A 12,813-nucleotide genomic window follows, 5' to 3' on the forward strand; every position below is an offset into this window, starting at 1 on the left:
GCTCACAGCCGCTCCCTTCCTGCATCTACAGATGGGGCTGGCGTGGCCCCTGTTTTCCTAGAAGCCCCATGTTATGCTCAGCTCAGCCTTTTTCTAAAAATGCAGCTGCTCCCTGGTGGGACCAGGAGCAAGGAGGCAGCAGCAAGGCTGGCAATAGGAATGAGGGATGGTGGACTCACGGCTGAGCCACCTCACGTTGTGTTTCCTTGTGTTCCTCAGGTACGTCCAGGGGCTGCCGGGGCTGAGCAAGAGGTATCCCGCACTGGCTGCAAAGACCACAACAGGAATGTCACCGCTGCCTTCCAGAGGAGCAGAGCTGGACGAGCATGTAATGTCTCCAAAATCCAAGGTCAAATGTATAAATTTACCATATCTAACACCTCCCTGAAATCCAAACAGACTCAATTACATTCTCTCCCATTCTCTTAATGAATCAGTAATTATATTGAAGAACACTATTATTTGTTTGGCATGACCTATATAAACCCGACTTGTGGAGTGCATAGTTGGTGCGGTGCCAGCACTCTGTGCCCTGTGTATTATTACCTTATAAACATCGCCATTGTTTGAATTTCAGATCAAAACAAACCGAGCCGTGGTGCTTGTCAGTTATTAGATATCTTTTTCCCAAATGCTCACCCAGACCGTATTACAATAACAATAATTATTATTACATACTTCCTTATTATATGTTTGTGCAGAGGTAGCACATTTGCCTTTTTCCCACACATTAGCAGCTTCTCCCGACTCTTATGATTCATTCCTGCCTATTTCCCAACGTCCACGAGCACTCTGTGCACTCCCAACTGCATTTCGTCAGGACTTGCAGCTTTGCGCAGAGTCTCCATCCCACATCGCACAGGGGTTGGGATGCTGGGCTTCACTATGCTAGGGAATACACAGACACATAGCAAGGCATGGACCCTGCCCCGGCAGCTTTATAAATATTTAACTCGGTCTGATGAGGCGATAGGGGCTGACAGTATGATTTGGCAGGCTGCAACCAAGCCTTGCTCGGCAGGGCTGGACATGGGGCCTCTAAGGGAAATGGAGTGGGGGTCCCAGAGCCAGGCTGTGGGGTGGGGGCTGAGTTTGGGGTGGCCACAAATCAGCTGTCCAGCCCTAAGCGAGTCACCCACCTCCTCGAGAGTTGCAGAGAGAAGCGGGCACTCAGTTCCTCACTTACTCCTGAGTGAGTCAGACCCTCAGATAAATGCTGCAGATAGCCAAGGTGAATCATACATTGGAGGTGCCTATTTGTCTCCATTGACTATGCAAGAAGCCTGGCCAACTAATTAGGCTTAAACACCTAACTTTTAGGCATCTAAATCTGGGTGAGAGGAAACCCATCCTTTCCGAGAGCCTTTGTTACAAAGGTGCCAACAGGGGAGCTCCCTAGGAATGCCCTCCCAGGAGTGGGTCCAAAAGGAGCCTCACACATGGGACACAGCACCATGCAGCAGGTCAACAGTGAGGCCTGAAGGCCCTCGAGGGGTGTTAGACCTTTTCTTAAAAAAAAAAAAAAGGAAAAGAAAAAGTTGAAAGCATTTAGTCCTAACACATTCTTTCAGGGGAGGAAAATATCATGGAAATATTCTATTCTGACATCTGCTGAACAGCTCAGCAGCCAGAGCTGCTCCCACTGGAAGCTGGCATGGGTGCCAGGCACACCATGCTGCTGTGTTACTGCACTGCTGTGTTACTGCACTGCCATGCTACTGCACTGCTATGCTGGGCCTGAGTGCAGGAAAGCAGTTGTGAATCCTGACCTGCTGCTATAAGCTGTACTGCCACGCTCCTGCTCTTCTCTCCCGTCTCTCCATCCCACCCCACTGCAGCAATCCCTGGCCCAGCTCAGCTGCAGTGTGGGGCTGGGGGTGGTCATGGCGAGCAGTGGGACGTGGGCGTGCTGTCCTGTGATCTGCAAACACATCGGCGTTTCCACTGGAAATTGTAACTTGGGCCAATAGAGCTCAGCCAATTTCTTTACCGGGTGCCCGCTGGAAGAACACCTCTGCTTTTTCCACTGCAGCACCTTGTCAGCAGCACGGTGCTACATCCGTGTGGCTCTTCCTCGAGGCCATGTGCTGTCTCCATCCCTCGTGCCTGACAGAGCCTTGAGCTGCTGGGGCACAGAGCCCTACCCACAGGCACCCAGCCCAGAGCCAGCCCAGTTACCTGCTGGCAATGCTGTCCTCTACGTGAGGACATCCTAGCACAATGGGCTTTGGTCACTCAAAAGTGAAAAGCTTGCAGGATTAAGGGCTCACAATATTTGCCTGGCACCACTGACAGACACCTGCTCTACCTTAAGAGCCACAGTGCTGCAAAGGTACCCAGACCGGGGGGACGAGGGGGCAGCACAGCCTGCAGAAGGACATTTCTGCACCTCCAGGGGCACAGCCAGCAAAATTAGTACCTGACCCCTTAGTATGAGGTGTGGCTGCCCTGCACCAGCTCACTCGGCAGCCCAGCAGCACTGCAGGCAGGCAGCGTGCTGAGCCCCAAGTGCACACAGCATGGCTGCGGGACAGCATTGGGTGCCTATAGGGTGCCTCAGAACCATGGGAGGGAATCTCTGTGCGACAGCAGATTTCCAGCCTGGAACCTCAGAAATAGGCCACGGTGGGAATAAGCCAAAGCAGGTTCTCCAGGGACTTTTCCTTCAGCTATTTGTCAGATGGCTTATTTGACTCTGTTTACACTTGTGTCATCTTTATTGATGGCCTACACAGAGGGATAAAGCTCACCCTTGAGCAGGTTTGCTGATGGCACCAAGTTGAATGGCGCAGTTGATGTAATGGAAGAGATGCCATCCAGAGGGACCTGGATGGCTTGAAAAGTTGGCCCATGAGAGCATAATGAGGTTCAGTAAGGCCAAGTATTGCACTCGGGTCAGGGCAATTCCATATATATGTACAGATCAGGAGATCTCATTAAGAGCAACCCTGCTGAGAAGAACTTGGGGATCCTGATGAATGAAAAGCATGAGCCAGTAGTGTATGCTTGCAGCCCAGAAGGTCAACTGCATCCCGGGCTGCATCAACACAGGGATGGCCAGCAAGGAGACGAGGGGATTGCTCCCCTCTGCTCTGTCCAAGGATAAAGAAGAATGGCTTTAAACTAAAAGAGGGGAGGTTCAGGTTAGGTGATAGAGGGAAGTAAGGCAATGGCACTGTGGGTGCTGTGTCCCTAGCGGTGTCTAAGGCCAGGTTGAATAGGGTCCTGGGCAGCCTGATCTGGTGGGTGGCAGCGCTGCCCACGGCACGGGAAGGAACTGTATGGTCTTCAAGGTCCCTTTCAGCCCAAGCCCTTCTATGATTCTGTGACTGTATGACCCCGCAGCACTGCGTGCCAGCTGCCCACAGCTCCGTGCGTGCACTGTGGGGAACGTTCCCCTCCCGGCTCAGCACGTCACTTGCAATTCCTCGTCTCGCTCCCTGCTTTTGGCCATTCTGGATGGGGACGGCAGTTCTTAATCGCCGTGTTCAGTGTATGCATGGGACGGGAACTCCATCCCTGTGCGCCCCGGAACGCGCACCAGGACCGAGGCGCAGGAACGCCGCAGGCTGCGCCGAGTGCACTGCGCACTCATTTGTTCGCCCCGCGCCCTCCTGTAACAACGCGCTCCCACTGCCGCGCCCACCGCCCCTCCTCGCGGCTCCGCAGCTCCCGCGTTGCCCGCCCCGCCCGGCGGCAGCGCCGCGCCGATTCCCGCCCGCCCCCGTCCCGGCCGCCCAAAGCAGCACACAGTGGGGTGGGGAGGGGGGCGGTGTTGCGGAGGGCGGTAGCGAAGAGATGACCGCTGGCGGCTCTCGGGAGCTTCGGAAAGTCCCCGCAGTGACGTTTCCAGCTCGGCAATTACCGCGTGGTTAATTATAGAGACTGAGAGCCCTGGGAACGGGCACCGCGTCCAGAGCGGCGAAGTGCCCGCCGCCGGCCGGGGCGAGGGGAACTGGGCAGGGAAAGGAGCTCGAGGAACACGGGCTGCTCCCCTTAAGTAAACAACAACGGCAACAGTGCAAAAAGAGAGCCGGAGGGGCTCGCGGCAGCTTCGGCCGCCCCCCGACACCGCAGGGGGGCAGAGCGCGGCCCCGCGCGCTGCAGCCGTTGGTTGGGGCTGCGCCCCTCTCCCCCCCCGCGGAGCCGTCCCGGAGCCGCGCCGCGCTCTTGGGGTGGCCTAGGGTCCGCCGTGCCCACACCCTGCGAGCGGTGTCGCGGTGAGGTTCGGCAGGGTTACAGCCCAGAGCCCTGCGGAGCGGAAAGGCAGCGCACGGGGGGGAAAAGGTAGAATCCACCACGCACCCTTCTTAAAGCTGTGTTTTAGTAACCTAAAGTGAGGCGGAGGCGAGCCAGCCGGCATATGGCCGCGGGCTGAGCGCGCAGAGCCGCGCGGAGACGCACGGGCGGGGGAGGGGGGAAAAGGCGCAGCTCGGAGCCGTTCTCGCAGGGACGCGCGTTTTTTTTTTTTTCCCCTTTCTTGCTTTTTTTTCTTTTTTTTTTTTTTTCCTTTTTCTTACCCCCTCCCCCCTCCCTCCTTCCTCTCGAAAAGTTTGCGGAGCCGCCCCGCCCGCGGGTGACTCAGCCGCCGCGCTCTTCACCCCGCCCTCTCCTCCTCCTCCCCTTCCTCCCACCGCCCCTCCTCCCGGGGTAAGGCCGAAACTCTATAAGTGCCATCGTCCGGGCGCGCAGTGAGCGGCGGGCGGCGCGGGGCCGGGCAGGGCTGGGGCGGCACAGAGTCGGGCGGAGGCCGAGCCCTTCCCGCAGCGCGACCCCTCCACGCGTGCCGCTGCCCTCCGCGTCCCGCGCTCGCCCGGCAATATGTCCACGGCCCTGGTGTCGCCCACCATCTTCGACCTGAGCGAAGTTTTATGCAAGGTAAGCGCCGCCGTCGGGGCGTTGTTTCTCCCAACTTCGGGAGGGCGCCTTTTGCTGTGGTTGCATTTTTTTTTGTTTTTATTTTCTTTTTCCTTTCCCTCCCGGTTTCTGCTCGCGAGCGACGTTAGCGCAGGGGTCAGGAACGCTTCCAGCCGGGCCGCGCAAAGGCCGCCCGTAGGGTCGGGCCACGGCGCAGCGCAGCACACGTTGCCGGGGCTGGGCTTGCACCGTAGCGCGCGGTCGTCCCGCGCGGCCGCTCTCAGCGCTTCCTCCTTCGGAGCGGGCGCTGCGCGAGGGGCGTTCGTCGGGGCCGGGCGTGGGGAGGGCTTCCGCTGCGGGACGGCCGCGGCCCCTCCGCTCCGGACTGTGCGAGTGACCGGTGGTTGCTTCCCCTTCCCCCGCAGAGCAGCAAGATGCTGAACTACAGCCCCGCGGGGGTCGGCGGGTGCCTGCTGGACAGGAAGGCGGTGGGCACCCCGGCCGGCGGCGGCTTCCCTAGGAGGCACTCGGTGACGCTGCCCAACGCCAAGTTCCACCAGAGCCAGCTCCTCGGCGGCCTCAAAGGGGAGCCCGCGCCCGCGCTCGGCCCCCGGGAGAGCCGCTTTCGAGACCGCTCCTTCTCGGAGGGCGGCGAGCGGCTGCTGCAGCAAAAGCAGCCCGGGGGCCAAGTGAACTCCAGCCGCTACAAGACGGAGCTGTGCCGCCCCTTCGAGGAGAACGGCGCCTGCAAGTACGGCGACAAGTGCCAGTTCGCCCACGGCATCCACGAGCTGCGCAGCCTCACCCGCCACCCCAAGTACAAGACCGAGCTCTGCCGCACCTTCCACACCATCGGCTTCTGCCCCTACGGGCCGCGCTGCCACTTCATCCACAACGCCGAGGAGCGGCGCGCGGTGGCGGGCAGCCGGGAGCCCCCCCCTGCCGACAGACCCCGCCTACAACACAGCTTCAGCTTCGCCGGCTTCCCCAGCGCCGCCGCCCCCGGGCTGCTGGACAGCCCCACCTCCGTCACCCCGCCGCCCATGCTGAGTGCCGACGACCTGCTGGGCTCCCCCACGCTGCCCGACTGCGCCAGCAACCCCTTCACCTTCTCCAGCCAGGAGCTGGTCAGCCTCTTTGCCCCCAGCGTGGGGGTGCCGGTGCCCGGCGGGAGCTCCCCCACCGCCTTCCTGTTCAGGCCCATGTCCGAGTCTCCTCACATGTTCGACTCGCCGCCCAGCCCTCAGGACTCGCTCTCCGACCAGGAGGGCTATCTGAGCAGCTCCAGTAGCAGCCACAGCGGCTCCGACTCGCCCATCCTGGACACCTCCAGGCGCCTGCCCATCTTCAGCAGACTCTCCATCTCCGACGACTAAGCGGGTTCCTCCCGCTCCCCCCTCGGTGGCGATGTTAAGCTGACCCCCCCGCCCTCCCCTACCCCCCCAGCTGGATGTTAACGCGTCCGCCTGCCTGTCGCACACCCATCGGCTCCAACCTTAAGTGCCAAATTACGACGAGAAGCAATAACGTTTACAAAATTAGTGCCTTGTAACACTTTCACTGTGACTCTATTACCTCTCCGGCTGCAGAGGGCACCGCAGCTCTGCGCGCTTCCAGATGTGCAGGATGTGCCCGCGCCCGGCTCCCCCCGCTGGCTGCCTCCTGCACCGCCCCCCGGCTGCAGGCACGTGGCAGCGTTAACATCCAGCCCCTTGCCTCGCCCCTCCGCCTGCCTGCGGGGAGGGTGAGCTGAGAACAGAGCGGTTGTGACACGAGCGGGACTTCGGCTGGGAGGACGACGAGCGAAAAAGATGGCAGAAAGCAAAAGAGGTGGACTGTGCTGGGAGAGACTCGATTTTGGTGCTAAAAGTTCCTCGTGTATTCGTGTGACATCTTAACAACAAATAAAGAAACGGGGTGGGGCGGACGGAAGTCATTCCACACATACACACGTTCGTGTAAACAAAGTTCCAGTAGACATAGCTTTAATGGTTTTGCTCTAGAGTACCTTAGACCTATCTTAGAGCACTCACGCCAAGCTTTTATTATTATTTTTTTTTCTGGGTTTTTAATTTTGTATAACTTCAGAAATTGGAGAGCAAATTTTGCTTGTCACTGCACAACAATATAAAAAAGCTTATTTAACTTATCAAAACGTATTTATTGCCGAAACCTATGCTTTTTTGTTAATTTTGTTCATATTTATCGGGATGATGAATCCATAGAATATATTCTTTTATGTTTAAATTATGATCTTCCATATTAATCTTAAGATTGTGAAGTGTCTTTTCCTTTTTTTTTCCCCCACAGTTTAATATATTATACTACAATGACATTTTTTGTAACTTTACACTTTTTTTGGTTATTTTATTTTAAAAAATGAAAAATTAATTTAAAAAAATGCAAAAAACTGTGTTTGGATTATTTATTTTAGAATTTCCCCCCCCTTTTTTTTTTTTTTTTTTGTGTTGGACTGCAAATTGAGTTAATGTGCTTCTTTGCCTTTCCTTTCCTCCTCCTCTTCCCCTGCCCTGGGTCTTGCCAAGTGGGCTACAGAATGTACATATGTGAGCTCTGTGCGAGGCAGTGTGGAAGGAAGACCTTTTTCTTCCTCTTTTTGTATAGATTCAAGGAGAAAAGCCTTGAGCTCCAAGTGCCTATCTGAAGACATTCCAAATACAGTTTGTCTTTGCGTTTCTGTATCCAAGTTTGGAGTTTTCCTTGCCGAGGTGAACGGGACTGGCACAAAGAGAATAATGAATGTAATTTTTTTCCCCCCTGTTACTGTTCACTACATTGCTTTCTCTTCCTCTTTGTGTGAGTTTATTTAAGAGAATCTCTTTTGTAACGACTGTTTGCAGTTTAAATCAATAAACCCCAAGTTTTTTCAAGAAAATGACAGTGGTTTTACTTGCAGAAATCAAGGCGCTGGCTTTAGGCGACCACTCACGTGCAGCTGTTTCTCTCCCTTTCTGTGAGGCACCCGCCAAGGTGCTCAGCACCTTCCTTCACTCCTGCAGGTGCAGCTGGTCAGCCACCCAGCTCAGGGGGTACGAAGGTCAGCCCCGGTGAGTGCCCAGCCCTGGTCTTTAGCCTTCTGTCTCTTAGGGAGCCTCCTCCCCTCCACCTGTCTCCTCTCGCCCCCTCTGTCCCTGCTGGCTTACTCTCTGCTCAGTGTAGCTTGTGCCTTGAGCTGGATGGCCCGTGCTGTGCTTTGGGTGGGGTTCTGGTGGGGTGCTGAGTGGTGTAGGTTTCCCAGACCTCTGGCCCAGCTTGGTGGTGGTGGTGGGCCTTGGTGGTAGAGTGGCTGAGGTGGAGTCCCATTTTGCAAGGGAGGAGCATGTAGATCGCCAGCAAAGTACATGCAGCTGATCCTAATGTTGCATTCAGGGCCTTGGACTCATGGGACCACCAGCCACCAATCCCAGAAACTTCTGCAGCCAGTGTTTGTATTTAGGGACTCCTCTTTGCCACTGCTGCTCATGGTGCAGCTCTTGTTTTCTTCACCTTCGAGCTCTTTGGAGGAGGCTTGGCGCTCTGCATCTGAAGCTGTTCCAGCTCGCTTCTAAATCGGGGGTGGAATATTGCTGCTGAACCACTGCTCGGTCAGTTGTCTTGACATGCCTCAACATTAGGGAGAGATGTTTCCTAACTCATGTTGGAAGAGTTCCTGCAAAACAAAAGCTGCGGGATACCTCGGGGCTTGCACCAACACACCTTCCTGCTGCTGGTTTTGTGCAATGCGCTTTCTTGTGTGGTCTGGCAATGAAGGTGAGCTTGGTGGAGGAAAGATGGTGGAAGGGGAGCGTGATTGCTAAGGGCTGGTTCCCATGAGCAGTACAAAAGTTGCATGGGGAGTTCACTTGGCAGATGCTGATGTAACTAGCGTGCAGCACGGTCTGCATGTAAGAGAAGAGCCTCAGGTACAGCCCGGTACTGCTCCATGGCCTACGCCAAGGATGTGCTGTGGCCTGGGAGGCCGGTGCCCAGCTGCAGCCTGGACCTGCTCCTTCCCAGCTGTGAGAGCAGAGCCTTGGCCCCAATGCACAAGGCTTGTCTGATCTGGAGAGGATCCCGAGCCTGTCACAGGGCGCATATGTGGAGCTGAAACTGCCCGCTTCCTCTTTGGACTTTCTGCATGGCTCTTCGAACAATCTTTGCACAGTTAATAATTGATGAAGAAATAGCTGTACAGTTCCACGATGCTATTGATATGACAAACAACTGTGAAGCTGTGCTTAAAGTAGGTCTTTGTGCTGCTTGTATGCTTTCCTTGTCTTTCCAGGGCACTGGTTCTGGGATACCAGCACTACTTTTCTTCAGTGAGTTTAATCTCTGTCACTTGGTGCTTTGCTTTTTGAAATTAACCCTGAGCTCGGTCACATGGAGAACAGAGAAGAGCCAAGTAAGCACCATCAGGCATTTTATGTAATAATTTATACGAGAGAGTGCGTGCACATGAGAGCCTACAGAAACATGGGATATGCCCTATCTGATATCATTAAGGTTCATTGTGGCTCAGGTGTATGGCAGCACATAGTCTGGAGAGACTTCTGTTCCCTTGGATGAGCTGTGAGTGTATTGTTTCTTACAGAGTTCTCATCCGTCTCCACTAGAGGTTTGATGCGTGTTTGTAATATCCTTACCAAAACTCAGAAGAGTAGATAGCCCTTCCTGAAAGGAAGATTGTGAGGGACGCACTCCTCTGATATAGGGGCTTGTTGATGCTCTGGCTCATTTGTTGATTGCATGGGACTCTCAGGTGGCCAGAAGGAAAGGGCTGGCTGGGCTGTGTGCTGGCACAGTCACTCCCACATGAGTGCATTGGTGCAATTTTCAAGTTGCACGTACAGCTCTTGCTGCTGCACAAAGGGACACTGAAGGTATCTGTCTGGCTGTTCCTCATGCATTTCTGGTTACAGTCATGGATGTTTGCTGTGTCCCTGACAGGGGCTTGGGTCCTTGCCTTTGGGCAGCAAACATTAGCTGATATGTATTTTTTGGCTTAGAATTTGAGTCACTCTCAAGCTGCACCTTTACTGTACCTAGTTGTCCCTGGAAATTATAACCAGCAGTATGGCTGTCTGTGCCATACAGTCAGGAGGCACGTGGTGACTTTGATCTGCAGAGCTACAGGTGGCTCATATCCCATCTGGTAGCTGCCTTTCCCTTCCCAGCACTGATGGCAGCTGTAGGTGTCCCAGAAACTAGGCCACCTTGCTAATGGGCCACATATAGCTCTTGTACTGAAACACCTTCAGTTTTGCAGTTGGTGGCTGTGGAAATGAAGTTTCTCATTTCTCGAGCATCTCTGTAGGTGAGAGGTGTGAAGTGGAATAGGGTTACTGTGTTGTTGTTCTTAAAGGTCATTGGTTACGGTCTAGTTTTGGCCGACCTTTGCCCAAAGCCACTCATTGATAAGTGTGTGTTGTGCCACGATTGCACGTAACACTTTAAAAACCCTTGAAATGCTGAAAGTTCAGCACTGTCATGAGATTGGGAGGCAGAAAAGAAAGAACTTGGAGAAACTTCTTCTCCGAGTAGAAATACGCCTGTTGAAAGCAAATCTGGACTTACAATCTATATGATTCCTGCTGGGAGGGCTTGGGCCGAAATGGAGCTGGGAGCTGCTGTTGCAAATCACAGAGGGAAGGCTGGGCTGTGCCATCCATCACAAAACAGAGATGTGGTGGGACAGAAACTGAAGGGACATGGTTAGAGATGGGAAGCACGAGAAAAGTTAAAGAGATCAAGTCCACAAAACACAGGGCTGGCAGGGGTGGGAGATGCCATGCTGTCTTGAGTCTGAAGACTTCCTAACTACTGGTGGTTGGATGCACAAATGCTATGAACTGGGTCCCTGCAGTGGGGCTCAAGCAGCGGTATAGGGAAGGCCTGGATAATATTGCTTACTGTACGCAATCTGATGAATGTGCCCAGGGATAGGAATGAGTAGTAAGGATGCAGTAATGCATGAGAAAGCCACAGCATGCCCTTTACACTTGCTAATTGCTACAATTTGTGTGGCCTGCACTGGGGAAATCTGGCATGTGCTTGAATCTGGAGAAAGACGCTTTGGGAGTTGGAAGGAAGGAGGTGCAGCGGGCGGTGTGTGTGTAGGAGAGGCATCTGGACCCAGTGCCAACTGCGTGCAGGGGCTTTGGGCAGGAGGAAGCTGGGAGGAAGGGGGAGATACCCAGCACAGAGAATGTCTTGAGGTGAGGGGCAGCAGACAGGGCAGGCATGCTCCTGTGAGTGCCAGGAGGGACGGGAGGCTCGCTTGGTGGGGATTTGGGGACAAGCGTCTTCTGGGGCCTTGTGGAGCAGCAGCCTTTGGAGCACTCAGCCCAAAATGTTAGAAGAGGATTCTTCTGGGTGATGTAAAATGTCTTTTGTCTGGACACTCTGGCCCGTGGAGCAATGCCTGTTCCTCACAAAGCCTGCGCTTATTCCCTAGAATACTTGCAGAAGAAAAAAAAGTTCCTCTAAGACACCCTAAACCAATACCTGCTGTGACTAAGCCCTGTGGGCAGCTCCGCAGCTGATTTATATCCACCCCCTCCAAAGCAAAGGGGTTAGAGTGGAAACAGACGCTGCGTTAAACATAGCCGAGGGCACCCAGCAGCACAATTCTGCAATAAAGTGGGGAGGAAACGGGACTAAGGGGCGGCTGCTGCCAGGCATGACGCGGTTTCGTGTTTCCTCGTAGGCAGAACAGACCTCCTTTTGGCTGGTGCAGCTTTATGGGCTCGGCTGGGTTTATTATACTGCGAATGTTTTGAATTCCACGTCTTAATTTCCAGAGAGGCTTTGCTTAACTTTTGCTTTTTTTCCCCAGTTTTGATTTTTTTACTACCACTGCCTTAACCTCTTCTTTTCAACTGGGTTTTGGTCTAAACTGCTGTTCTCTGAGCAAACACAGAGCTCGCGTTCCCGCTGCCTGGCCTTCAGCTGCAAATTAATCTCTTTTCGTAGTTCCATTTTATGTCCGCCCACTCTCCCCACCACATTAACTCAGTCAACACATGGAAGTGAAATTTTTCCATGCAGGATCCTGTGGGTTGTGAGGCTGTGAGCAACACGTGACTGCCAGCTCCAGAATCTGCTTGCACCTCTGGGTGGAAGGAAGTTTCCTCATTGTGCACATATCCAGCGAGGGTCGGTGTGGTGTGAAAGGCCACTTCTCAGTGCGGCTGTTCTGTCTCTTTGGGGCTTATCACCTTCCTGGAGTGGAACAAATAATGATGATGCTGACAAAGACAGACAGAGTCTCGGCGGCCCTTATAGTGGATGTGCTTCTATATGATTCCTTTCACGTGAAAGCCTGGGAGGACTTTCAAGTGCTTTGAGCACTTGGCGAGTATAACTGCACCTATTCCACAGGTTGAAGAACCCGTGAGACACACAACAGCTAAGTAAAAGAGATTGTCTGGGAGTGGCACGGCATCAGAGGAAGAGCTGCAAAAATAATTTAGGGCTCCCAATACTTTTTATCCTGTCTTAGTCTCCAGGCAACAGCAAATATTTCTCCTGAATGCTCTGGATGAGCAGATGCCAACGTTGATTCACAGGAAAAGGATGTAGCCACGCAAGCCCTAGAAATGTTGTTTGGGATGGTAGCCACGGCCCCTGAGGAGACATTAATCCATATGGAGCAAACGCCAGTGAAGTTATTTCTTGAAGCTATTGCTGTATTTGCTACAAAGAGATTTCTTGAGCAGTCTAATGTGGGAGCCATCATGATTCACCCCAATTATAGCTACAGTGAGAGAATGTACTTCTTGGCTCTGGACTCTGGGGCACGAGCAAAGTCCTGCTTTACTAACATGTTGCAGCCACAAGTAATGAGGAAAGGTTATGTCCAAGGCCAACACAAGAGTGTAAAAAGTGTGCTTTTGCTTGGAAAAGGGTCAGTACTGAAAATGTGCAAAGCGGTCCCCTGCTTATTTTCTCTCA

General features: G+C 53.8%; 1 protein-coding gene across 1 annotated transcript; it reads left to right on the forward strand.

Moving 5' to 3' along the window:
- Positions 1-4,657: 4,657 nt before the first annotated feature.
- On the forward strand, positions 4,658-7,753 carry ZFP36L1 (ZFP36 like 1 zinc finger CCCH-type). Its single transcript, XM_085224976.1, has 2 exons — positions 4,658-4,878; positions 5,283-7,753. The coding sequence occupies exons 1-2, from the start codon at positions 4,822-4,824 to the stop codon at positions 6,231-6,233; spliced, it is 1,008 nt and encodes a 335-aa protein (XP_085081102.1). The 5' UTR covers positions 4,658-4,821; the 3' UTR covers positions 6,234-7,753.
- Positions 7,754-12,813: the final 5,060 nt, after the last annotated feature.

Source organism: Meleagris gallopavo, chromosome 5 (genome assembly GCF_905368555.1).
Source record: "Meleagris gallopavo chromosome 5, MGAL_WU_HG_1.1, whole genome shotgun sequence".
Taxonomy (NCBI): domain Eukaryota; kingdom Metazoa; phylum Chordata; class Aves; order Galliformes; family Phasianidae; genus Meleagris; species Meleagris gallopavo.